The sequence below is a fragment of the Pogoniulus pusillus genome, chromosome 30 (genome assembly GCF_015220805.1).
Source record: "Pogoniulus pusillus isolate bPogPus1 chromosome 30, bPogPus1.pri, whole genome shotgun sequence".
Lineage (NCBI taxonomy): Eukaryota > Metazoa > Chordata > Aves > Piciformes > Lybiidae > Pogoniulus > Pogoniulus pusillus.
The window spans coordinates 9,352,120-9,377,479 of NC_087293.1; the positions used below are offsets into that span (position 1 = coordinate 9,352,120).

Consider the following 25,360-nt stretch of genomic DNA (forward strand, 5'->3'; position numbering starts at 1 on the left):
CAAGGAGCAGGAACAGGAGCAAGCTTTCTGTGATTGCTGTCACCAGTATCAAGAGCAGTGTATTGCTTTGGATAGACAGCAATTAGCATGTGCAACAAAACTACCAACTACCTCACCCATCTCAGAGTGGCTTCTGGTAAGTAAGGCATATGTCTAGGTCCTGTGTGTCTCAGGCTATGCTGTGTATCAAAGGAGAATGCTGTCCAGGTCCCGAGTAGTTGTACTGGTATAAATCTTGAGTAACTTGATGATTGTAGAGGTGTACTTGTGATTAACTGACAGGAGCTAAACCTCAATATCTTACAGTGAAAAGGATGACTTCCAGAGCGGCAGGCAGGCTGAACAGCTTCATCATTTAACCTGCAAATGTACTTTTTTTTTTTTGGGTGGTGGTGGTCGTGGGGTGAGAGCTTTACTAGTGCTTGCAAGCAGAAAATAAGTCAGTTGTCAACGAGATTCGTATTTATTTTTTAATCCCTCAGAAGCTTCAATGTATATTACTCTTTAGTCTCCAAGGGGAGAGAAACAGTGGTTTGGGGAGAAAAAAAAAAAAAAAAAAGGAAAAAAAGAAAGGTAGGGAAAAAAATACAATTATCAACAGGTATTTTCTATCGAAATTAGCGGGGAAAGAGGAGGAAAAAAATCAGAGGTGAACTCCTGATGTGCGGTGAGGGGGGAGGCGGGAAGGCAGCGGCAGTTGGGCCACCCTGAGGGACGCGTCAGCCTTTCTCCCCTGGCAGGGGCTGCTGGCCGCGGCCCCCCCGCTGCCCGCCACGGGCAGACCCGGTTTAAATGAGAAGTTGTGCCAAAACTTTCCGAAGTTAATTAAAACAGCCCCCCCTTTCTTCTCTCGCCGTCGCCGGGCTCCCCGCCGCCCGCTCTCCCGCCCTCCCTCCCCTCCCCTCCCCTCCCCGCCCGGCTCCTCTCACGGCGGCGTCCCTGAGGGGAGCTCCATTGTCTGTGAGGGGATGGCCGCGGCACCCCCCGCCGCCGCGCCCCCTCTGCGCCCCCTTCGCGCCGAGGTGCGCGGGGCGCCGGGCGGCGGCGGCGGGTGGCTGCCTCCTCTCCCCCAAAGTTTTTGGATCCGCGTCTCCTCATGATGTATGGATGATATATTGCATTGTGGGTGTCAATATAACTGACGGCCATATTTGCCGGTGCTGCTACTGCTGTAAACAACCCAAAGTGTCTGGGAGACACGGAGACGCTTCAGTGAATTTCAGGACGCTTCTCCTCCTCCCGCTGGCCATGTCTCTGGGAATGTCGTACAAGCCCAACTTGAACACCCACGTCCCCGGGACTCCCCTCAACCCGGGTAAGTCCGCAGCGGCAACTGGGTGGCAAGTTTGGGAGGCGTGCGGCGGGTCGCCGCGGTGCCGCACCGGCACCTGGGGTGAAGCCCCAGACTCGAGTTTTTTTTTTGCCCACTCCGGTATGGCGGGGCAACGGCTCCACGCCGCCATTACCAGCGCCCGCCCGCCGGCCGGCGCCGGGAGCCCCGCGCCGCGCCGCCCCCCTCCGCGGAGGCTCCGTGCCCGCTGGCCCGGCCCCGAACCGCCGCCGCTACCGCTCCGGGGCTCCGGCCGCCGGGTTTCCTCCATGCTCGGCTCCCCGGGGCGGCTGATTGATCTGGATCAGGAATATTCCGCCGGCGCCTCAGCGAGGACCGCTGCTGGCGGGACGCCGCAAGTGCCGCTCGCACCGCGCCGCGCCTCGCCTCCCGCGCGCGGCCACCGAGCCGCTCTCCTCCGGCGGAGGGGCCGCCCCGGGCCGCGCTCCTCAGGCCGATGAGGCGACCGGGACCCTGACCCCGGCCGCTCCGCCACCGCAGGGTGTGCGCCAGCGCCTCAGGGGAGCCTTGCGTCCCCGCATCCCCCGTCTCCGCGGAGCAGCCCGGGCGGAGGAGCCCTCTCGCTGGATTTTAGGAATGGGGAGCAGCAGCTGTTCTTTATTTTTGTATAAAAGCCCATTTTAAAATACGTTATTGTTTCTTGCGCCTGTACAGGAGTCTTTCCAACTTTCCTCTCTACAAAGTTTCCTTGATGGCATTAACTTTTCTTCTTATTTTACTTCTACATTCCCTCGGTTTGGTTGGTTTTGTTTTTGTTTTTGTTTTTTCCCTCCGTCCCCCTAATTTCCGAAGGCAGCGGCCAGCGGGTGTTTGCTCTTGTGCCGAGGTTTTTGCTCTAAGAGTGGGTCCCCTTCGCAAGGAGTGTGTAAATCGGTGCAGTTTGAACAAAGCCGCAGCGGCAATAGCTTCGCCGTGGGATATTTGGAAGGGGATCTCGCTAATAATCTGCGTATTAAACAGAACCAAGATGGAGCAGTTGGTTCTGACTTAAAACTAATATTCCTGCCTCCCTTCCCCACAGCCTCAGTCTGCAAGGTGGGCATCAAACCATCCGCAGCCAGAAATCTGGCTGGTTTTTTGGAGAAGGGAAACTTTTGCAGTTGGGTTTAGGAGGGAGGGAAATTTGCCTGGCTGATTTTTGCAGCTCCGTTTATGGTTGAAACCCTGGGAGACAGATGAAAGAGAGAGATCAACAAGATGTATCTCTATCCTAGCTAACGGGAGAACAGCAGTCTTATTTCACTGCAAGGAATCGTCACCAGCCGGTGAATGAACCGAGGTCCCTGTGCCTCAGACACTTCGATCCTGCACGGAGCTGAGCTCGGTGGGGCTGGGTTGTGTGTGGGGAGCACCGTGGGCCCCAGCGCTGCTCTGCAGAGGGGTCAGGAAGCAGGGGATGTGCTAAGGATTTTTTGACAAAAAGCAGAAGTGTCACCGGAGGAAAATTTAAAAAAAAAAAAAGAAACAAAACAAAGCCCAGCGAGGGAAACCGTTCTCTTGTCGGCTCCCACGAGAACCTGTGCCTTGCTCTCCGGAACAGCCGTAAAATTGCAGGGAAAACAAAGGTGGTATTTTGCAGTGGTGGGTGAGGGGTTGGGATTAGGTCATGCTATGGGGGGGATCCGAGTCTGGCTGCTTTGCTAGCGAGGGCTGCAGAATCCTGGGTCAGACATGCCGCTCACAATGCGAGCTGAGTGGTGAAGTTTCTGTCTCCAGTCCCCTCGCTGCCGTGCCTATGTGCTCTCTAACGCTCCAGCTGCGATCCGGCGTTTAGATTCTTTCATGCAGTTTTTTATCTTTCCTTCCCCACCCTCCGTTTTCCCTCGTAATGGCAAGTTAGCAGCAGTTTGCTGTCATGTTGGAACTATTCCTGTCTCAGTTGTCCTCTCTTCTGAGTTCGGATCATTCTCAACACCCCCAGAATCTTTTCAATGAAAGAACGTCCTCCCCTGAATCCAAAATGGGCTCTCTCTTTCCTCCCTGTCTTCTGCCATTATCCTCACGCACCAGCTCTTCCTCTAGCTAGTGGTATTGCCAGCACCGTGGCCTAAGGCCAAGGGAGTTAGACAAAGCAGTCCTTGCAGTTGCACATATCGCATTCAGAGTGATATGACTGCAAATGGCCCCCTCCTTTCTGAAGCTTAATTCTGACTTGAAGGAGATTGCTTCTCTATTGTGCTTAAATTAAATGCCCCCCAGACAGGAGGATAAATCCTAGGTTTGCTTCCAAACCTGAGGTGAAGGACTACCCCTCCTGCCCCGTCCTGCAGAGGGGAGGAAAACAGGAAATCTGTCCCTTTTGGCCTGAAATCAGCCCTGCAGAAGCCTCTCTGTATGAATGCTGAATATTTTGGTCTCGACCGACGGAGGGCTCTGGCCAGCTGTGGATCTCACAGGGATTTTCCTCTGGGAGGTAACGCTGCTTCCCTGCAGTGCAGGGCTTCTGGTGCAGGAGTATTTGGAAACAGTGTCGACTCAGCTCTGGAGCTGCATCGTTGCTGCAGAGCTAACTCCTCTCAAGTTTAGGCTGAGAGTGACCAGCCTGCAAAATCGTGTTTAAACTGCTCTCAGGGGAGGGGTGAAGTGAAGCAGTTGCGGTTGGTGGGTGACTTTCTTCTGTTCTTTGCATGGGAGAATGTTTGGGACTCAGAAACCTGGACTGAAGTCCCGAGGCAAGGGAGCTGTCTGAGGAGTGGGGAAGAAATATAGGGAGGAAGCTTCTGTGGGTTGTCAGCAGATCTGGGGATGACTGTGGGTGAGGAAAATACAGCTGCTCCACAAGTGACTCAGGATGCTGGAAGCATCCGGGTGCTGACTCCTCTGCCTTATACTAGGCTGAGGGAAGGAGAATGTGTTGTCACAGCAGAATTTGGTGCCTGTTCCTCTTCCTCTTTGCCCAGGTGACACTTGGCCCAGGGTTTTGTACAGATTACCGGTCTTCTTCTTGGAGAAGCTGTGCTCTGAGAATTGGGGCCCTGCATGTAGCACACCAGGCTGTCAGTCTGTATTTTCTTGCTTATCATACTGAATCCTGCAAAGCAGTTTCCTCCTCATCTGTCTTGTGCTTCATATTGTTTAACTCTGTTTCTCTGTAAGAGAGACAGCTGCTGAGCTGAGCTGGAGTAGAGTATCTCCACTGACTTCAGCAGAAACAGAGAGATTCACAGCAGCTGTGGACTGGTCTGTAGTTTGTCTTTTCCCTTGTTTCCATGAGTTTTCTGGCTCTGTGGACATTCACCAGCATTCCTATTTTGTTCAGATTATCCATAGGTCAAATAAAAGTAGTTTTGAGACATGGAAGCAAGCAGAATAAGCTTAAGATTTTTTTAGATTTTATTCTAATTTTTGCAAGAATAGCAGGCTTCAAGAAAACAAACAAACAAACAAACTTGTCTCTGTAATAAAGTTTAAAAACTTGAACCTTGGAAATCAAATTCCAGCAGACTGTGACAAGAGAAGGAGCTGAGTCTTGGCGCCACATGAACAAGTGTTGACCTGTACAACAGGTACTGATGTAACTGAGGACCAGGAGTCTGTCAGTGCACCTGCCACACCTCACAGCAACCAGAAGTTTCTTGGTGAAAAGTGCAAATTCTCACTGAGAGGTGAAACAAATAGAATTTCCCTAACTGAGGCAGTAATTTGCATCTGGAGACACCAATTTCATTCAGTTCTGAGAAATGATACAAGCACCCCAGACTGTTCTGTATATTAAAACTGCAGTGCAGACTTGCATGAGCAAATGGCTTGCTTGTCTCCCTTTACTGAGACAGCTCATGTTTGGTGTTGTCCATATTGAGAAGTTAGTTTTGGAGTTGGAGGACTGGAAAGAATACTGTTCATAGCCAGAGCAAAGAGTTAAGTGTTTGTGCCTTAGCAGAGGGGATAATTTCAGGAAATATACTCCCTGCTCTGATTCAAACTGGTTCTCTGATCTCCTAAAGTCCACGTGAAGTAAAAAGTAATCTCAAAAGAAGCACACTAAACATGTTTCAGAGTTAGCAAATTTCAAGTGGACTTGTTTGGACATTTAGAAAACTGCCACTTTTGGCTTTGTCTACCTGCATATTTAGCTTCAGAGTACTGGTATGGTTTTCACAGTCAGCAAATCTCATCATCTCTACCCATTATACGCTGGCTGAGTTGCAGGGTGATTTTGGTTCATGCTAACTTTTGGATGAAAGTGAACTAGAAGCTTTGCTACAGTTTTGCAGCACCGGTGCTTACTTTACACTTTCAGTGAGAAAGCAAGAGTGCAAACCAAAGATTGGACAGCTTTGAACCATAACCATAATACCTTGGTCTGTGGGACCAGACTAAAATCTAATCTTAAGGCATACGCCCTCATCGAGCTACATGTGGTGTACGTGTACTAAATACTTTCATCTTTTGATCCTTTCTTTTCACCTCATAACTTGCTGATGTAGAAATAGCCTGTCTTAAGCTGGGTAAGAAGGATGGTGGAGAGTTCAAATGACTCTTGTTTTTCTGCTTTAAAAGAAAAAAAAACCAGGCAGGAGGTAGGAAGAGGAGTCATAAAACATGACGGTTATCCACATGGAAAGATTAAATAGAATGAGGGTAGTAGAGGAAAGGCCCAGAGTGTGGCAGATCAAAAGAGCAAGGCCTCTGGCTGCTATGATAAAGAATGTCCTAGTTCTTGAGAACATATTTATGTGTGTGCACACTGGATTTTTTTAAAAGGAAATAGTTTTATTCAAAGAAAGGTCTGTTTCTACCACAAGAGCTGTTTAAGGGGGAAACAGTGGGTGAAAATAAAACTTTCACAGGCAGGTCTATAAGGAAAGTTTTGTGCAAATGAGAACAAGGTCCATTATTTTAAATTAAGAAATTTATTGGAAGGCTGAGGGGAAACGGGGGCTGCCTGTGCTTGCTCTGGGTTGGCAACTCACATGCAGTTCAATGTGTGGCTTGGCTGTACAGTAGATCTGCTTGTGTAGACATGCATGTGATGTCCCACGGATGGCAAGGAGTTCTTGTTGAGCTTAAACCAGAGTGCATCAAGGGCTAAGGAATCAAATATTCTTGTAGCTAGCCAAAACACTACAACTGTAATTCAGGCTGTGTTCAGATACTCGCTACAGAAATGGCCATGCTAGTTGAAGTTGCTATCTGTTCCTTGTGCTGGAAGGTACTTGTCTTGCACTGTAGATTGGCAGACAAACTTGCATGAACTTTTCTCATGTGTTTGATTGCAAAGTTGTCTGGTTTACAACAGATGAAGTTATATCCTCGCACTTAAAATATTCTAGCCTGGCTGTCTCATACTTCATGCTGTCAGGAATCAAAATGTTGTCATCTAGATCAGATGAGGAATGTCCTCCAGTCACGTGGCAGTGACAGTCACCTCCAGCCCCAGGCTGCATATGAAGAGGTGATGACTACTAGCCATCTAAATGGCAACCTCAGCTTGAAAAGACTGTGGAACAGAAGTAGGAGTAATGAGATTCCATAGACTTTACCAGGTACCTTCCATGAACTCCAGGCTACAGGTATCTGTTCTTGCAAGAACTCATGTTTGCATGCACAAAGAGTTTGTAAAATGGCAGTGGTTTGTCTGTGCAGTTTGACAGAACCTTACAAAGTACAGGGCAGTAGAGGAACATGTATTTAATGGACCTGGCTCTTGACTTGTCTAAGTCAGTTCTACAGGAGTTATTTGGTGAGTTGAGTAACTATTCCTGATTTTACATTGCTGTTTGTGAGAGTAAAACAACGTTTGAGCTGTGTAGATACCATAGCATCTGATGGGATCAGATCAGGGAAGAGTACTCCAGCATTCCTGATCCCACTTCTTCCTTCAGGGTGCACAGTGATCTGCATTTCCTGTTATTTTTTTTCAGCAACCAGCAGTAATAGAGTTAGAAATTAAAATTTAGAGCAGCAAATTGGTATCCCTGATCAGGTTTGGAGACAGCAAAGGACCTGAGAGATTCCTTACAAACCTATCAAATTCATGGGAAAATTCCTGGTCAATGGGAGTTTAGGCAAACAAAGATTGATCCTAGATCCTTTGTCTCTCCTGTGTCAGTATGGGCTCAGAGAGACTGCTGGAACAAGAGATTTTGACACAAAAATATCTCATTTCGGTTTGCTGTACTGTTAGATGGCCCCCACTCAATTAATGAAGGCTAATATTGATTAACAAGAAAATAACTATATTTTTGTGGGGAAAATGCTTCTGGCAGTCTTCTGTTTGAATACAGAAATAAAAGACATTGGCACAAGAATAAATGGGTCTATTAAAGGTTTTGTGTACATTTAATTAGGAAAGTGGAGGGATGAAATTGTGTATATTAATTTTATTTTTAAGCAGCAGTAAGCACTAAGACAGTTTGGGCTATGATACAGGGTACCACTTAATTTCAGTACTAAGCACACTCCTTTTTGATTCTGACAGTTCTTAACTGTCTTTTCTCCATTGTCATTTTAACATGAGAGAGCAAGCTTCAATTGAGACCCTCCCCTCCTTTTTTTTTTTTCTCTGGTGAATATCTAATTGTCACACTGATTTTTTACTGGATATTGACTTCCTGGCCTATTTTTTCTTGCTAACTATAACAGCAATAGTTGGTGATTTTTGTTGTTGTTGCTTTTTATTTTGTTAAATGTGAAATATACAGGATGTTCAGACATGCAGATGCATTTCAAGTTAATTGAGTAATAGTCATCCAAGACCTAGGGCCTCCCCTTAAGATTAACATACAAAGTGATGGGTCAAAAAACTCAAGGTCCATTACCCTGTGAGATACTAATATCCCCACAATTAATTTCGTTTTCATGATTGCATCATCTTAAATTGAGGTGAAATCAAGGATTTTTAGTTCTTCCCCCCCTCCAGCTGAGTTCGACTGGCACAACTTCTGACATGGGTGTATGGAGGCTGGTACCATAGCCAAGTCAAATCCTTTTCTTTGTTCTCTGGGCCTGCTGCTGCTGATAAAGTGGTCGGCGCATGGCATTATGTCTTATTACATTTTTGATGCAGACTGCAAAGAAACGGGTAAACTCACCATGGTTACCACGATCTGTCATTTGGCAGGGCATACCGTACTCAGCGATGGCCTCTAGTGTCTGCAGCACAGCTCTGCATATGTGGTGGGTACGGGAGACAATACTGCACCCTTGGCTGCCGGAGCGACGCAGCTCTGCTGATCTGACTGCTAATTCCAATCGAGAGTGATGCTCCCGCTCCGGCGGCAGCTTCTTACTCAGAGTTGCTTACTGAAAGTTCTTGTTTGTTTTTGTCATTCAGTGTTGACTGAGTCACTGCTGGATTCCAGCCCCCATGCTGAGACCAACTCCTGTCCACTGCAACTCCGCACGATGCTGGCTTTTACATCTGTGAAACTTTCTCTGTCAGTCCCTGGGTTCTCTGCTTTGTCTTGGCACATCACATTTCTGGGAGGGTTTCTTCCTTATCTAGACGTACCCTGTCCTGTTATTTCCTACAGAGCGAGCACGTGTCAGTGCTTCAGTCAGCAGAATCTGCAACCACCACAAATTTATCTGTGGCTATACTAGCATTAACCAACACAGTGGTGATTCTTTGGTTTTGTTTGTTTTGTTTGCTAAGGTTTTCTCAGTGGGTAGAACAGGAGTCCTGAGCCGGGCCATCGAATTCCTTGGCTAATTCTGAACCAGTTTGGATCTCTCAGGTCCTGTCTGTGACTGCTTGCACTAACAGTTCAGGAACAAGTCTTTGCAGGATGAATCTTTTGTTTTATTGTAGTTGAGGAATTTTTTTTCCCCCCCGGCTTAATTGAGGTAATTAAACCTTCTTACCTTGCAGCACAAGGGGCTTATTAATATTTTTGAAGTATTTTGAAGTCCTTGGAGGACTTGGCTTGCTGTTGTGTCATGTTTGGTAACTTGAAATTCATCCACCTGGATCTGAAACCTTGACTAGGTTGCACATAGAGAAATCTCACAATTGTGTCAGCATTTTGAGCTGATAATGTGAAGAACGAATTGAGAGAACTGACGAACTGTGGTGCTCCTTCACAGTACTCTGTGTGTTGCTTAGGGGTTTGGGGCTTTCCATGCTGTAGCAAAATGTGACAATTTGCTCCATGAGAAACCTTCAAGGTGGAAATGCAGACTGTAATGCCATAAAATTTAGCAGCTTGTTTAAAGACTTTGTTTTTGCTTAAGATGATTTATCAACTAAGTCCCATTTACCTTCTTAGGATTTCACATCTGGGTAACTAGTAAATATTAAAAACATGTTCTCTTGTAATGAAGGCAACACCACAGTAATTCGTGATTAATTCTGAAGTGGAAATATTCCCAACTGGAGACTGGAGTCTATTTCCTGTGCGCAGCAGTGCTTTTTACAGTGTAACTACTGGTCTTTTCTTTTTGTAGCGAGGGGATATATGAATGAAGTAATTTGCAACTTTGAAGCAAAGCTAGAGATGTATACAGTTCTGAGCCCCAGTGACTTTTACATCAGTTTAATTTAGATTTAAATGAAGGCTGGTAAATGAGATCTGTTCCTCAAATGAAAGACAGTTGGGAATTTTCAGCAAAGAAGTTAGTAAGGGGGAAAATCTTTCCAGACAGCAGGCAGTCTGTGTCTGTGCCTAGAGGCAAAGAAACAGCAGCACTGGATGCAGCAGCACTTAGTTCAGCTGCAAGAGTGAGCAAGTGGAATGGTGTAATGCTCCCTCAGTCCTGAGCGTACAGTCTAGAACCAGCAGGTGTTCTAGCATTCTTGGGAATTAAGTCCTCTAAGAACAATCTGAAAGGTGGTTTTTGTTTGTTGTTTGTTTTTTTTTTTTTCCTCTCAAACACAGATTCTTACTGTTGCCAGGCAAGTGGGGAGAAGTGTTTTGATTGTTCATTTCTGGAGCAGTTCATCAATTAGAGTCTGTTTCTGTAACTCCAAGCTGACTCAAACCCTCGTAGATCTGAATATAATCTTTTATAATTTTATAAAAAGTAGCCATAATCCAAGGTGATGTTGTTTTTCCTTTGGTTTACTTAACACAGCATGATTTGACTGGCTAAAAATACTTGATATCACACAAAGAGGAATAATAGCAGCACTCGTCACCTCTGATCTCAGATGAACAGCAGATCTGATATACCTCAACTGACTGCTCCCTAAGAACACTTTTGGCGTTGGCTGAAAATAGTACTGCGGGTAAATTGCATTGACCATGTGATGACACTTTGAGTTGCAAAATTACTTTCAGATAACTTGCACTGAAAAAGTAAAAATAGCACAGTACATGAGACTCATCTATGTGGAATGTATATAGGCAAAAATAGGGCTCCTTAATATTTACAGTTTGCCTAGGCAGAGCAACCTGTCATTCTGCACTCTTTCACTGTTAGACAAACAATTTACACTGATAATGTTGCAGTCAGTGCTAATTTCAAATGAACACTAATGTAACCATTCTCTTCTTAGCAAACAGTGTGATTCTGAAATGTCATTAGTGAGCTTAGACAAAGGCGAGAGGTCACAGCTTTAGAAAGAATTGATTACAATGTGTCCCAATGAAACAGACTAATTAATCTTTAGATAATAACAGATTTTTGTTTTCTCCTTTCTCTCTACAGCTGGGAGTGTTCACCCTCCTTCCACAAGTATGGCAACATCTGCACAGTATCGACAGCTTATAAATGACTATGGACCCCCATCTCTAGGCTATACACAAGGGATGCAGGTACAGCTCTGCTTGTTTTTCTTTAATCAGATCACTGACCTTGCCTTTGTATAGTAGTGTGGATTGTGGCTGTAATCTGAGGTATTCCTCCCTCCCACCAAGATCTGAAATCAAACCCAAATGGCAGGCTGATTCATTGCACATGTGGTGGGATCAAATTAGGCTAAGCAGTGCTGTGAGATGGGTTACTAATTAACTGTTAGTCCCGTCCCATCTGAGTCACAGTGAAACATGTCTGATGTTCTGATAATAAGGGTTCTAACACATTTTAAAACAATTTGTTTAAAAATTAGTATTTTTATACTGTTTTCCCTTGCCAAATTTAAGCTTTAACATTTTGTCTGATGAAGTGTGTCACAGACAGTCCATGGGCTGCTTCAGGGATCCAGTAGTCAGCTTTCTGTGAAATGTATTTGACCTATTAAGATTTCTTTTATGATCCAGGCAAGTTTGTTTTGTTTGCTTCTCACTTTCCCTGCCTAGTTAACTTCCCCACACTCAAACACTGAAAAAGCAGAAGTGGAGTTCAGTTAAGCAGTTCCCAGTTAGCTTTCTTGCAAGACTCTTTACTTCTGCTTCACCTAAGGACCCAGTCTTGCAGCTGCATCCTCCTAGTTGATCCCAATTTTTGAAGGGCCTGTACCATTGCGTCCAGTCACAACATCAAGTTTATATAACAAACCTGACATTTGATTAAAAAAACCCCACAGTTTCCTGAGCTATTTCTAGTCCTTCATTTGTTTTCCAGTTGCTGTTTGTTGTAATTGCTTTGTTTTGAGCAGTATTTGATTGAGATTAATCTACTTGCAACTGCAGGGTACCAGCAGCAGTCAAGTACCGCAGAGCAAATATGCAGAACTTCTAGCTATCATAGAAGAATTAGGAAAAGAGATTAGACCTACATATGCTGGCAGTAAAAGTGCAATGGAAAGGCTAAAAAGAGGTAAGATTTACATTTATTAAAAATAATTGTGTCCTATAGGCTTTGTGTGCTTGCTTCTTGTGTACAGCAGCTTCAAGACTACTGTTTCTTTTGTAAGGAGACAGCTGTCTTGAGCTCATCATTAAACTGGGTGAATTAACAAGCAACTGAAACCTTGGGATACTCTGCTCATGCTGTCTTTGACAGATAAACCAGTGACAGGATGTTTCATGTGCACAAAAGGAATTTCAGTCAATGATTCAAACCTTATTTTAGAACCCTTAAGATGTCTAATGGATATGTTCTTTCATGCTCCTGGTGATTTACTTGCCACTTCAATTCCCTTTTCTCCCCAGTCTCCGAAATATACAGCCAAATACTGTTTACTTCTTCTCATATACATCACCCACCTACTTGACCCTAGAGTCTTTACTAACATGCATTTTGCCTAAAGAAATACTACATTGTGGTAATTCACACTGTTGGAGGCTGTTGGAGAGAAGAGCTACAAAATCCCCAAATGGTTGTCAGGGGAAGGCTCCTCAGACTGAGATGTCAAACACACACATTCTTACTCTCCATGGTCAAGTGGATGTCATTATTAGTCCACAAGTAAGGGACATAGGAGCTTTTAGGCCTGGCTGATGAGGGCCTTCTAGCTTTGCTTTGTCAGCTAAAAGGGGTAATAAATGCCCTTTCCTTGCAGTGTAAAACAACCTCCTGCATGCCCTACTGCTGACATCAGCTTGACATTGTCCTCTGCAGGGGTCGTGAGAGGGATATTTCTGAAGAAGCAGTGGGACACTTCACTGCTCCAAACCCTGAAATGACCCTGAAAGGCCACCCACAACTGTTGTGCTGGCAATTCTGTTCTTTTCCAGTATAATGTAGTTACTTTGTCCTCCCTTTCCTTGGTCTTTGTGCTGAGTTCGGCACACACATTCAACCCAGAATGGGAACGTTATTGTAACAGACTAAACTTCACCACCTTGCAAATCCCTCTTACATTTACCCAAGACTACAAAGCTTTATTTAAGGCTCAAACATTATGGAAGAGTAATGTATCTGCAGTGACATGCAATAAAATGAGTAGTAGCTGTTCTGGGAAAGGATGCAATAAAGTCTGCTGATGAGTGGTAAGTGGAATCTGGCCCAACTAAAATCAATGTTGCTGGAGTCTCTCTTTACTGCATTGACTGAGTCAGTATTAATAGATCATGAATGGCAATAGGCTAATGGGGACAACTTGAGAAAGAGGCCAGGAGAGATGCAGACCTCCTTTGAACTGAATGGTTCAGTTTGGTGAGGAAGAGTTGTTTCGCTGCTTCTTGCAATGAGAATCCATTATCTAAAGTATGCTTAAGATTGAAATCTGCCAGTGTGGCTTGACGGTGCTGCAAAGAATCCCAGTTAAATACCTTTTGCTGCCATCTTTTGGTCACAAGCATACCTCTCTCGCCATTTTGGGAGAGTAATGGTTGAAAGAGCATGTGAAAGCCTGAGAGCAGAATTGATTGAGGGTAACCACAGGGCTGCAGCCTTCACGGCCACGTGAAGGTTATTCCTCAATAAAGTCCCTGTCCCCAGCTCCACCTGCTCCTAAGCAAAGAGGCTACTGACCTCTAAAATTGGCCAAATTCCCAGTGTTCTACATAATTCAGGGTAGTTCTGCTGCATAAACTGGGCACCCTGCCACCAGATCCAGGTCCAATGCACCGCTTTGAGTACACGGTTCTGCATCCCACAGCTGCAGGATGCAGTTTTGCTTGTCTGTGTCAATTTAACCCTCTGCAAAGCCTTGAATGTGTCAAGTCCCAAGTCAGCACTCCCTGGATGTAAAGACTGTTGCTGTGATCTGGGCTAGCAGCCTTTTAGAAACAAAACTCATTATCTCTACATAGAGATGAAACCTCATCTATTGCCTCACTGCCCTTTCTCCACTTTTTTAAGGAGCATGACTGAGCACAGAAATGCCTCCTGTACTGTCCTGTCAGTAAAAGACAACCTCGTTTGCTGTAGAAAAGTCTGTCCATCCCTTCTTTTAAAATCTTTCTCAAGCTCTTTTCTTTAAGCAGAATCTAGAATAGTTCCAGGATTAAGAATCAAGGTCCAGATTGCTGGAACTCAAGGCAACAGGACGTGTAGGGAAAATTCCACATTATGTCTATCAGATGAGAGCAGATACTGCAGCATGTAAAGTGGTGATGATTTACACTGGGAGATGAGCCAGTGGAACTTTTTGCATACACTATAAAAAATTTCTTCTTATTCTTACAAGAGACACAACTTGGGTTTAAAGCAGCATTATGAAAGCTTGGATTTTGATGCTTCCTCTCAGGGAACTATCTGAAGGTATAGACTTCTAGAGTTTGTGAAAACGGCTCCCCACATCACTTTTATTTTTATTCCACTGTAGCAAAACAACTCACAAGCAGGAAAGATGATTTTATATTTTTTCCTTTTGGCTAAGCCTCTGATCGCATAGACCTGTATTGCACAAAAACGTACCTGTGACTACAGGTACCTACACATCTGACCATGCTCTGATTCCTAGTTTAGTCCCCTTTCAATTCACAATGGCAGCTTGGGAAAGGAAACTCGTTTAGCAGCAGCTGATGTTGGGGAAGTGAGAGATCTCTCCCTTTTCTAACAAGCCTTAGCAACTCAGGACAGAAATACATAAACTTTCCTCTGCAGCAAGAGTGACCTGATGATTTAAAATATGTCTAATTCTTTTGCAGGCATTATCCATGCTAGAGGATTAGTTCGGGAATGCTTGGCTGAGACGGAACGCAATGCGAGATCCTAGCCTGCTCATTCAGTTGCAAGATCTTCCATCTCTTAATGAAGAAAAAGTAACACTTATTCTTTTTGACTCTTGAAACATTCAGACAAATTCCTTTATTCTGAACACCTGACTTTTCTTGTTTAGCCCTACAAAAATGTATAGTTAAGAATGAGGAAGCACGGGGTTTTCAACTTTCTGAGGGTTTGCATTTTGTAAAGCTGTTAAAACTCCCTAAAACATTTCTTAGACTTGGAAACTGAACTGCATGCAGAGGAATGCTATTTCTCTCCCAGGCCATATTTCAGTTTTCTTCTTATCCAGCCACAGCCTCATTCTGTTTATTTGTTGGTTTTTTGTTTGGCTATATTCACTTAACCCCAAACTATCACTCTTTGAAGGTTTGACATAAGCTCTAAGGATTTTTTTAATAACTGCAAAATAGCATGCTGTACCTAGTAACCTGCTAAGTCACAATTTGTCATACAGCATAGACCCTGCTTAGAAATAACCTTCCCCTTATTTTTCCTGTTTTGTTTGTTTTTGCATAAACATTTGCATGACTGTTAGTGCTTTGAAGTCCATTTAAAGTGCATGAGTTATATGGAAAATAGGGAAACCTATTAAATAAAAACAAGGTCCTGGAAAGCTAATTTCTACATTATGGCTGGAGATTTCAGTTTGAAGTTTGCCAAAAAAGGAGAAAATTCTAGATAAAGTACTAAAACTGTTATTTGCATCTTTGTATGTATTTATTACTTGACGTAATAAAGCTTATTTTCATTAACAGTTTGTATTAAAACTATGTATAGTCACTTTAATCAGATTCATACTCCACGAACAAGAACTCCAAAGAGATAAAGATTTAACCTTCACACAGGAGACTCAAGTTCAGAGACAGATGGGAGGATGAGCCTGCAAATGGCTGGTGAGTTTCCATCCAGGCACAGTCTGGATGCAGTTGATGATCTCCGTAAGAAGGGGGTGCAGTTGCTAGTAGTCTCCAGTGCTTTCCAAATATGCACTACAGCTTTGGTTCTTGAAGCACTCTTCTTCACTGTTGAAGGCCAAAACTTGGTGGCAGCCAGTGAGTGTGCTATCTAAAAATAAAAGAGAAGTTCTAGGTAAGCAATTAGAGCTGTTAACAGGATCAAAACAGTAAAGTCTACTTCATTAGAGGCTCCAAAGTAACCGTGACAAAGGGAACAGAGCTGCATTTATTTGCATAAGACTGGGGAACTGCCAAAATGAGAAGACAGCAGAATGCCCAAGCTTAACTGCACTGTAGGATAAACTTAACTGTAAATCACTGTTGAACAGTGAAATCTAAATCCTGAGGGAGCTGGGAAACTTAATGCAGACAGAGCTATGGATACTTGAACGAAATATAGAAAAAAAAAAAGGCAAAGTGAATTACTTCACAGCTTGGATGAATTGCATTCTGTTGCCTTGGGAGGCAGTTTCCAACACACATTGTTCTTTATCTATAAGGATCCAATTTTACCCCTGAAATGGAAGATATGACTGTCCAGTCCTCACTTGCAGCAGTGCCTTCCCCTCTGGTCCCCCAACAGTCATTGCCACTCCATGCAAGATCTGTAAAGCTTCTCTCTAAACTTTAGTTAGATATGAGGAAGACAGAGCATTTGTTCTGATCTGAAGGTGGTAACCAGTGACTGGTGTCCCTTCTGTCAGCATGTCTGCTGACACCATCAGAACCAGTATCTAAACCTGGTTACTGTTTCTAAAGGATTTATGTCAGCAGAGACACTGAGTCAGGATGGAAATTTACAGCCTTTTAGGGCAGTTCTTATACATTGGAACTCCTACAATGCATCAGAATGTATCATCTGGACAGAAGGAGATTACTTAATTTTTTTTTTGGTCTCCATTAACACTGATGGAACATTTATAGTTCTTTTTAAGGAGGATTGGTTTATCATCTTCTGAAACTGGCAGAAGAGCTGATTGCTAAGTGTGATTAATGAGATGGTGGCAGGCAGAAGAAGGAATATAGGGATGCTACCACTTTTTACTGTACTAGCAGGTCACTGCTCAGTGTTTCAGTTGTGCTTATGAAGCCTGACATCATCTGTTAATTTGATAAAACTCTCTGGGTATAACAACAAATATATGCCTTACCCTACTGGGGCAAATCAGTGTCTCAAATGTTTATTTCTCATCCAATTGTTGCATCTCTTTCAAGTGCCTTTTTCTCTCTAGGTTTTCCTTTGCTCTTCTTTTTTTCTCCTGCTTCTTCTTCTCTGATGCTTTCCTCTCTTTAAAAACATCACTGGCTTCACCTTTGTAGAAGAGGTCAACCTTTTCCTGCAAGATTTCTCTGGCTAACTTTCGGTTCTGCTCTGCTGATCTTGTTTGATGACACTGAAGAAACACAATAGGACATTTTTACTGGAACTTTAACCTGGTTTTTTTTTCTGCTGCTGTTCACTTCAGTCTATGTATTATTGCCATTAAAGAAACTCCCTCTTCCCACTGAGACAAAAGCATCCTCCTGCCAAGAATTGGGCATTTTTGTGCCCAAATCATAGATTTTGGAGAGGCTCCCTAATAATTATTTGCCACTGTAACTTGTCAGACTGGCTTCTGCATCAATCTTTAATACTTTCAATATCATTCTGGAAAGCTTCTTCTGAGTTTAACTTAACCGTGTCTTCCCTTGTGATAAGGAAGCAAAGCTTAATTTCAAAATACTAAATCACAAGAAGTAGTTAAGAGTAATGCTTAAAACCAACCTGTGAAGCGAGTATGATCAACTACCCTAGATGATCCTGCTCTGGCAGGGAGGTTGGACTCAATCTCTGGAGATGCCTTTCAACTTCTAAAGTTCAGTGATTCTGTGAACTTGTTAAGGAAAACATGCTAACTAACAAGAGGGATGGGGATGTGCCAGCTGCCACTGAAAGGCAACTACAACGAAGATATGTTTTGTGGAAAAGTACAAAAACATTACAGGTTAAAGCTAGGAAGGTCAGCTGTGACCCCAAGTTTATTTATCTACCAATAGCCAAAACTGCTTCTGGCTGAGATCCACTGCAGTACAGGCAATCTTTTCCTCTGTGACATCTGTGCTGCAATTATCCTTTACTATGAAAAGGCCTCGAAGACATGATGAAAATTTGTAACTTACTGAAATATAAATTACCTTCACTACAATCCCAGATGGAATATGCTTCAAGACAACACAGTTATTTGTCTTATTTGTAGCTTGACCTCCTGGGCCATCACCTCTTACAAACTGTTCTTCTAATTCTGCCTCAGTTAGCTCAAGGAGATTTAAAGATTTCTTCTTTCCTGCTGCCTGAAGTAATGGCACTCTGGGCATGGAAAATTCCTGCTTTCTCAAAATCCATGGTCTCCGTGATGATCTTTGTACTTCTTTCAGTAAGAAAGTAAAATTAATTAAACTTGAAACATTCATACAGAAATGAGGACACAGTTTCTCTGTAATGGAACCTGAAATAGAAGTGGAGAATGGAGTTTATCACAAGAATCCTTGCCTCAAGATGATCTGTTTAGCTATGTATCTTCAGCAGTAAATTTCTGTAATGTAACTGGCCTAATAATGTCTTGGCTTCCCGTGTTTGTTGTCTTAAGAGTCATGGAAGACTGCAAAGAGGGAAAGGGACAATGAAGAAAAAAACTCAAACAAAACAGCAAGACTATGCAGAACATTTCTGTCTCAAGAACATGGCCAGTGGAAGTGAGATCTGGCAGAACAGAGCTCAGGTCTTTTAAACAAGTCACAATGCAGAGACAGAGCTCTACCTGCAAGAATGATGCTTTGATGTCTTGACTGCCAAGTCAAAACAGCTGAGTAACAGCGCATAACACAAGTCTGGTTTGTGTGTTTACAGTTATAGACTGAGTTATGTTTTTGAGTTCTGAAATTCATGTTTAATGCTACCCTGGTACAGGAAACTGAGTAAGCCATATCCAAAGAAGCTACATGATCTAGATCTTTTGGCCTTGTTTCATTATGGTGGTTTCCAAATTTTGAGGTCAGGCTCTTGTGTGCATAGGATTTGCGGAGTGGTCTAATGCAGCCATTGTAGTAAACCATCTTAAGTAAGAAGTGCTCTCTGTTGCTCTTGTTAACAAGCTTGCTTATCCTGCCATACTCACTTAACTTTCTATATAGTCCATCAGGTGGAGAAAAAAGAATCTAGGAGCAAACAGACCATCAAGTGTTCAACTACTCCTTTGTATGCTGATTTTTCCCAGATCAGGTTATTAACAAAGGCAGAAAAGTATGCATGGAAGTATACATTATTGATAACAAGGCATGTCAGGCTCTACTGCTGTCCTCTTCAGCAAGGCATTAGATGAGCAATAAAGCAAACACGTGATACTATGCTTGAAATATTTGATTCAGAAATTACTTCAGCATAGAAAGAAGTTACATTTAGCAATAAACATACACAAAAATTGAACATAACTGTTGAAATAACGTTAAGAAACTTTTATTGGCAAGTAGTCCACTTGGTGGCACAACAAGGCAGTAATGGCTTGTTGTTTGGTGGGGGTTTATTTTGTTGCAAAAGCCATGAAGAAAATAATAAGCAGAACTAGTAACTAATACCTAGTTCTGAAGTGAAGCACTGCTCGTTTAAAGTAGCCTATTTTAAACCCAAATGTGGTAACTCTGAGCTGCCAGATCTCATTGTGCTCATGCTCCCTGTAACTACCACTTAATGCTACAGCTACGTGCCAGCACTAAACCTAGAAGACACTAGAGAGTTGATCCTCGAGATTTCACTTGGGAAAGGTAGTTTCCAACATACACCTTACAATGCAAAAAAGATGCTAAAATAAAAATGCCTAAGTTCTTAAAAAAGATCCCATCTTTGTCCAGGAGATTTTAAAGCATAAGACTACAAAAAACCTAAGCCACATCTTCTATTGCTTTAAATACAGAAGTGACAGTTAAGGTCACAGGATATTAGACAGTGTAGCAACACTACACTCTGGAGGGCTGATTAAACCACGGCTTAAAGTAACTTTTGCTGCCAACCTCGCACAAACAGCTGCATTTACTATTCCATGCACCCAGGAAACACAAAGCGAGTTGCAGGGTTTCAGCAGAAGCTCCATTACTGCCTGACAGCCGCCACACGCCGGTACGGAGACCCGACCACTAAGCTACGACTGCTGCCTTCACAGGCCTGTCGCCTCCCCTCCGGGCTGAGGCCACGAATCAGGCACCGCCGCAGCCCAGTGTCCGGCCGCAACGGCTCGGGAAGGGTGGAGAGCTGCCCCCATAAACCCAAGACACTCCCCACACGGCCGCAGCCCCGCCACCATCTCTCACCTTAGGCGACTCAAGCCTGCACCACCGCCCCCGGCTCTGCCCGCAGCGCGCAGGCGCGGCCGCTGCGTACTACACCAGAGACGCCTCCGCGCATGCGGCCCCCAATGGCGGGGGGCGGTACTGCCAGGCTGGTTCGCACCCGAGAAGCCAATCGTTGGGCGAGGGCTGGGCTTACGCACACCGCCCACCCACTACGAATCACGCTCCGGGAAGCTCCGCGGCGCGTAGCCGCGCTGACCAATGCTGTCGCGGTGGGTGCGTGCTTTTGCACAGAGCGAATCAGCGCGGAAGGCGCGGCTCTACGCGCGGTCAAGGCGGCCAATCACCGAGCTGTGCTCGGTCTGGGGTGCCCTCTGCCCCACCACGTTCGAAACTCGGCCGCCAATCGCTGGGAGGCGGTGGGCCGCGCCTGTTTATCGTCTAACGGTCGCTGAAGGAGGCAGCTCTCGGTCCGCTGCGGACGCCTCCGAGGTGGACTCTCGGCAATGCGGGTAGGAAGCGGACGATCCATAGGGGCAGCCGACGGGGCCGGACCCGGCAGCGCCTTTATGTTTGGCTGCGTCCCAGAACCGCCAGCTCGCCTCCACTGCACCTCCTGCCCCTTTCCCCCACGAGTGACGGGCGTCCCAGCCAATCCGAGGCAGGGGAGCTGTCAACATCCCGGAGCGCGAGTGGCAGCTGCCCAATGAGAGTGTGGGGGCGGAGCTTTGTTTAAGGGGGCTGGGGTGGGGGAGGAGTCCCGCAGGGAACAGAGCTGGGGGCGGGGGGCCCTGAGGGGGCCAGAGCTGAGGGGAGAGGAGGCTGAGGGAGCGAGTTAGGGGTGTGTGTGTGCGTGTCTCTTGTGACAGAAAGGGAGCCCGGGAAGGGGTGCGCAGAGCTGGGGAGGAGGTCACTGAGTGGTGGGAAGCGGCCCTGAGGGAGCAGACGTGGCGAGGAGGGGTCCCTTGAGGGAACTCTGTTATTGGGGTAAGGCCGTTCCTTGAGGGGACCTTGTAGGTCTTTGTAGGCCAGAGGCTCTCTGCCCCTTCTCGGGGGCCGTCGGGAAGCTCTTGGGAAGCTGGGCAGATGGGGCCTGGTAGTGGGAGGGGAAGCGAGGACCGAGACACCCTGTCACGCCTTGGCCATCTGCGAGGGGTGGCCGCGGGAGATCATGAAATGCAGAACCGCAGTCATCGAGTCTGTGCCAGCCCAGATGTTTGCATCTGCATCAGCACTGATAAAAGAAACATATCTCGCGGCTTTTTTTTTTTTTTTTAATAATAAAAAACCCCTCCTACTTCTTTATGTAGCAACTTGGCCCTGTAAGGACTGTTCTGTGCTACAGAAACGACAGCTGACAGCTTAGTTGTTCCTGAGCCGAATTACAGCTCACTTCATATTATTTTTACTGCGAGCAGATTTCTAATGAGGTTATGAAACGAGCCTCTGTCACAGCTAAGTCCCACCCATTTGCTGTGCTGCTGAGATAGGCCACCCATGATTTCATCCTGGGGAGACGGGGGTGACTGATGGAGCCACCACCGTCGCCAACTGCCTGCTCCAGAGATGCAGCATCTGCTTCATCTGTCAGGTTAGGTGTCTGATAATGTCCAAGCCTTCCACACTTCTGATCACTCGAAAGAGAAGAAAGGCTTTTCTTTCTTTCCTTTATCCCAAGAAGCTCTGCCTAAAGGATATGTGTGTCTGTGAAAACTTCCAGTTCTGGCATTTCCAAGCCAGTTCTGGATTGGAAAACACTTCTGCTGAAGTCAAACAGGCTCCAGCAAAACAGGGAAAAATCAGAGAGTTCTCCATCATTTTCCTTCACGTCTAAACATCTTTTTGTATTTCTGAAACTATCTGCTAGAGATATATCTCTATGTCTCTACAAATGGTGAAAGCTTAGATATTTAGAAGCTGGTGACTTGCCCTTGTAAGCCCTGTGAAGAAGAATGGTGGTACTGTGAAGGTGGTGTGCTTCTTTGAGGCAGCAGGGATTTATTAGTATTCTCACAGGCAATAAGGACAATACTTCTTAATGTCCCTCATTGTCGTCCATCCACGAAATGATCACGAAGTTTTTCTTTAGAGTTAGAAAAAAGGACGAACTCATCAGAGTGTAGGACATGCTGAAATAAGCACTATAGAAGAACTGATCAATCAATGTATTTCAAGTGGTTTTGTAGTGAAAGTATGAAAACTGGAAGAATGTTTAAGTCTCCCTACAGCTATTTTTGTAAACTGCTGCTTTGAGCACTGTAAGGCCATCTCACAACTGTCCTCTATCTATTTATGATGCTTTCAGTTAACCAGCTGCTGGTTTTAAATGCTATGGGATTCCTGGTTGACTACATTTTTGTTGTTAAGTGGTAAGAAAGGTAGCTCAGAAAAAAAAGGTAACTCTGTGAAAAAAAACAAGCCAAATTGCAAAATTGGTCAAATATAGTCTAACTCAGTGGGTCTTGATTTCATTTCTTGGTGAGTGTGTTTCTTCTAGTGAAGGCACAGATCCCTGTTCAGCAAATTGACAATAGTCCCTTTTACAGTAGTCCTTTTCAGAGTGTTGAAAACCAATCTTTGAAGCCTCTGATTTAGAAACATAGCCAACCAAACCCCCACCACACTGTTCTACCAGGAATGTTTTGGGCTCAGACACTCTTTACAGCCCGGTGTAGATGTGTGATGCTCAGATAGGAGTCTTTGGTATGTAGGAGTCCAATGAGTACAAAGCTGACTAAACAACACCTGTTTGCAAGCATGGCATGGAACAAGGAAGAAAAGGTTCGTGGCAGAATGTTAGCATTTTCTGGGGTTGTTTAGCTGAAGCAACTGTCCCTTTAATCAAATTCTGTTTCTTCCAACAACAAAGTCAAATGGTTTTTATTTTGGTTTGTTTTTATTAAGAAGGATGATGCTTACTTCTTAATATTTCAGGGTATCATCATACTTGGGATTAAGATATGGAAAGCTGTGACGTGGTGAATGCTGTACAAGAAATCTCTTCCTCTTCTGCAAACTCTAATATCAGGAATACCCACAGCTCTGTCTGTAACTTGAACTGTAACAGGTAACACACGCTGAAGGAAGTCCTAACAAAGACTGTTTTTGTTTTGCTTAGTTAGAATGCTCTTACAGTAACATTGTTACTAAGGTGAAATAATGTGTAATACTCTGCAATATATTTTATTTAAGGGTTGTTTTTACATTTAGAGATACAATCTTCAATGAGAAAAGCCTCACTGACAAAACTGTTAAGCCTTCCTTAAAAGCTTAGTAACTTGCCATGTGCCTCTTAAAACTGAGGAGGGGCATGGAAACCTGTCTTGGACAAACTATAACAGATCATTCTTTGGAAAGGTCATGCATTATACTAAGTTATTTGTAGAGAACTGCAGCTTAGAAAAAAATGAGTTGTTTTTTTGTTCAATTCTCAGTGAATAAGAAGGGCAAGCAAGTATGGACTAATGACCTAAGTGACAGGTTAGAAGAGGTTCTTCTTGACTGACCTGTCCAGATGGGGATTATGAGTTGCTATCTGCATGTGTAACTCCTCAAAAGGAGGCAGCAGTCTGGGATCTCATAAATCATGGTTACACAGATGCTTTTATCTTTTAAGCTTCTGACCTCATAATCTATGAAGAAGTACAGAGATTGGATGACAAGCTGACATTGATGATATTTGTGAGCAGGAATGTCTCTGTGCTGCTTATGTTGCCTCTTAGTAGAGCTGCTGTGTTTAATGTATGTAAGATAAGGATGAAACATGTTGTAGATTCTTTGACACCTTCTTGAAGAACATTCTTGTTCTTATGAAGATATCAGGTTTGTTTTTCAGCATGATGAGGGCTTAAATTAAATTTATAATTCTTTTATGGCTGCACAGCATATGTAGTGTAGAATTTTGGCCACTATGTGTGACAACTGATGCAATGAATAATTGAACTATTTTTTCTCATGTTTCACTAGAAGTCCCTCATCCAATCCCAATGGAGTTTCTGGTTACTCAGGGAATACCGGGTCCTTGTTAATGCCTGGTTCTGTTGAGCTGCTTGCCTCCTTTATACAAGATATCCAGAATATTGGAAGTGCTGACTCGGAAATCTTGAAGAACTGTGAGGTATTTCATGTTAAAAGTTCATTTAAAAAACTCAAACTAAATTAATACCAGATTTGCATTTTGCAAGATAGACCTAATGATGATGTAGTTTAGCAGTGAGATCTATATATGTGTGTGTTTATTCTTCATGATGTGGTAAATCCTTTTATAATGGATGAACTAATCCTGTGGATGAGTTTTATTGCAAATTTATCTTAGCTTTTTACAATATTTCGGCTTTTTTTTTCCTTATACCACAAGGGTGGTGAGGCACTGGAACAGGTTGCCTAGAGAAGCTGGGGAGGCTCCAATCCTGGAGGTGTTCAGAGCCAAGTTATATGGGGCCTAGAGCAATATGGTTTAGTAGAAGGTGTTTCTACCCATGGCAGGGAGTTGGAACTAGATGATCTTGAAGGTCCTGTCCAAGCCAACCCGTTCTGTGATTCTATGGTCTTGGTTGTGAATGTTTGTTTTTCCAAAGTTTACAATACTTGGAGTGCAGGTTTTGGAACTGGAAAATTTAAACCTTTAAAATTGAGGCACTTCAAACTGATCTGAAATGATCTTAGAAGTTGGAAGTGTTCATTCTAAGAATGTCTCTGGGTTTGTTATTTATTATTTCAATTTGTTAGTTCGTTTCATGATTTAAAACAAAACAAAAATAAGGATGTAGTTTCACTGAGTTAATTCTTTCAACTTTTATTTGATGTTGCCTTTTTTTTTTTAGATTTTCAGTTTAATTATTATTTCCAGTTTCCACAAACAACTTCAGGTTTCCACACCATGGGCTTGTTCCTATAGAATTTTTGAGCTTTCTGGCTGTGGTCCATCAAACTGTCTCTCGACAGATGCTTAATTTGAGTGCTCTTTAACAGCTCCAAGAAAAAAACGTAGATGTGTGTGTCTCAGCACATGTATTCTACATCCTGTGTCCTATGCTTCAAGCATCAACCTCTGTAAACACTGCTATAACATAGCTTTATAGATTCAGATTTTGCACCTTAGAAACTCTGTGTATTTGATATTTTTTTTTTGTTCTCACTAAATTGTTACACATGATGGCATTTAGTTGGATTGCTGAAGGGAATGGTTTCCTACTTGAGTGAATGGGTCACTGGACATAGGGGATGTTTAACTATCAATTTAAAATTGCCTATAATTGATTGAACTGGGATCAGCCTTTGGCTGTACTTTCCT

The 25,360-nt window shown here is 43.9% G+C and overlaps 3 protein-coding genes across 6 annotated transcripts in view; 2 read left to right on the plus strand and 1 right to left on the minus strand.

Moving 5' to 3' along the window:
• Window positions 1-962: 962 nt before the first annotated feature.
• CDK2AP1 (cyclin dependent kinase 2 associated protein 1) lies at window positions 963-15,543 on the plus strand. Of its 2 annotated transcripts, none has more exons than XM_064168646.1 (4): window positions 963-1,315; window positions 10,943-11,049; window positions 11,866-11,992; window positions 14,713-15,543. In XM_064168646.1, exons 1-4 carry the CDS (start codon window positions 1,108-1,110, stop codon window positions 14,778-14,780), a joined length of 510 nt encoding a protein of 169 aa, XP_064024716.1. In that variant the 5' UTR covers window positions 963-1,107; the 3' UTR covers window positions 14,781-15,543. The 2 variants fall into 2 exon arrangements, with proteins under 2 accessions (XP_064024716.1, XP_064024717.1); XM_064168647.1 differs by lacking the exon at window positions 963-1,315 and adding an exon at window positions 3,676-3,764.
• On the minus strand, window positions 15,487-20,201 carry MTRFR (mitochondrial translation release factor in rescue). The gene is made up of 4 exons (XM_064168648.1): window positions 20,089-20,201; window positions 17,923-18,233; window positions 16,899-17,141; window positions 15,487-15,856 (listed from the first exon to the last, which is right to left on the minus strand). The coding sequence occupies exons 2-3, from the start codon at window positions 18,196-18,198 to the stop codon at window positions 16,929-16,931; spliced, it is 489 nt and encodes a 162-aa protein (XP_064024718.1). The 5' UTR covers window positions 18,199-18,233; window positions 20,089-20,201; the 3' UTR covers window positions 15,487-15,856; window positions 16,899-16,928.
• Window positions 20,202-20,281: 80 nt separating this feature from the next.
• MPHOSPH9 (M-phase phosphoprotein 9) overlaps window positions 20,282-25,360 on the plus strand; it is a 30,154-nt gene continuing 25,075 nt past the window's right edge. Inside the window, exons 1-3 of one of the 3 annotated variants that reach the window (XM_064168643.1) lie at window positions 20,282-20,579; window positions 23,002-23,134; window positions 24,034-24,184. In XM_064168643.1, coding sequence (XP_064024713.1) covers window positions 23,028-23,134; window positions 24,034-24,184 — 258 coding nt within the window. In that variant the 5' untranslated portion in view covers window positions 20,282-20,579; window positions 23,002-23,027. The remainder of the gene's footprint in view (window positions 20,580-23,001; window positions 23,135-24,033; window positions 24,185-25,360) is intronic. The other 2 variants (XM_064168641.1, XM_064168642.1) reach the window with 2 other exon arrangements.

Excerpts from the sequence above, each read along its gene's own strand:
- CDK2AP1 (XM_064168646.1), top strand. The coding sequence starts at position 1,108 with ATGATATATTGCATTGTGGGTGTCAATATAACTGACGGCCATATTTGC. Across the intron at positions 1,316-10,942 it reads CGGGACTCCCCTCAACCCGG|CTGGGAGTGTTCACCCTCCT; the intron begins GTAAGTCCGCAG and ends TTCTCTCTACAG. Across the intron at positions 11,050-11,865 it reads GCTATACACAAGGGATGCAG|GGTACCAGCAGCAGTCAAGT; the intron begins GTACAGCTCTGC and ends TTGCAACTGCAG.
- MTRFR (XM_064168648.1), bottom strand. The coding sequence starts at position 18,198 with ATGAATGTTTCAAGTTTAATTAATTTTACTTTCTTACTGAAAGAAGTA. Across the intron at positions 17,142-17,922 it reads CATCTGGGATTGTAGTGAAG|TGTCATCAAACAAGATCAGC; the intron begins GTAATTTATATT and ends GTGTTTCTTCAG.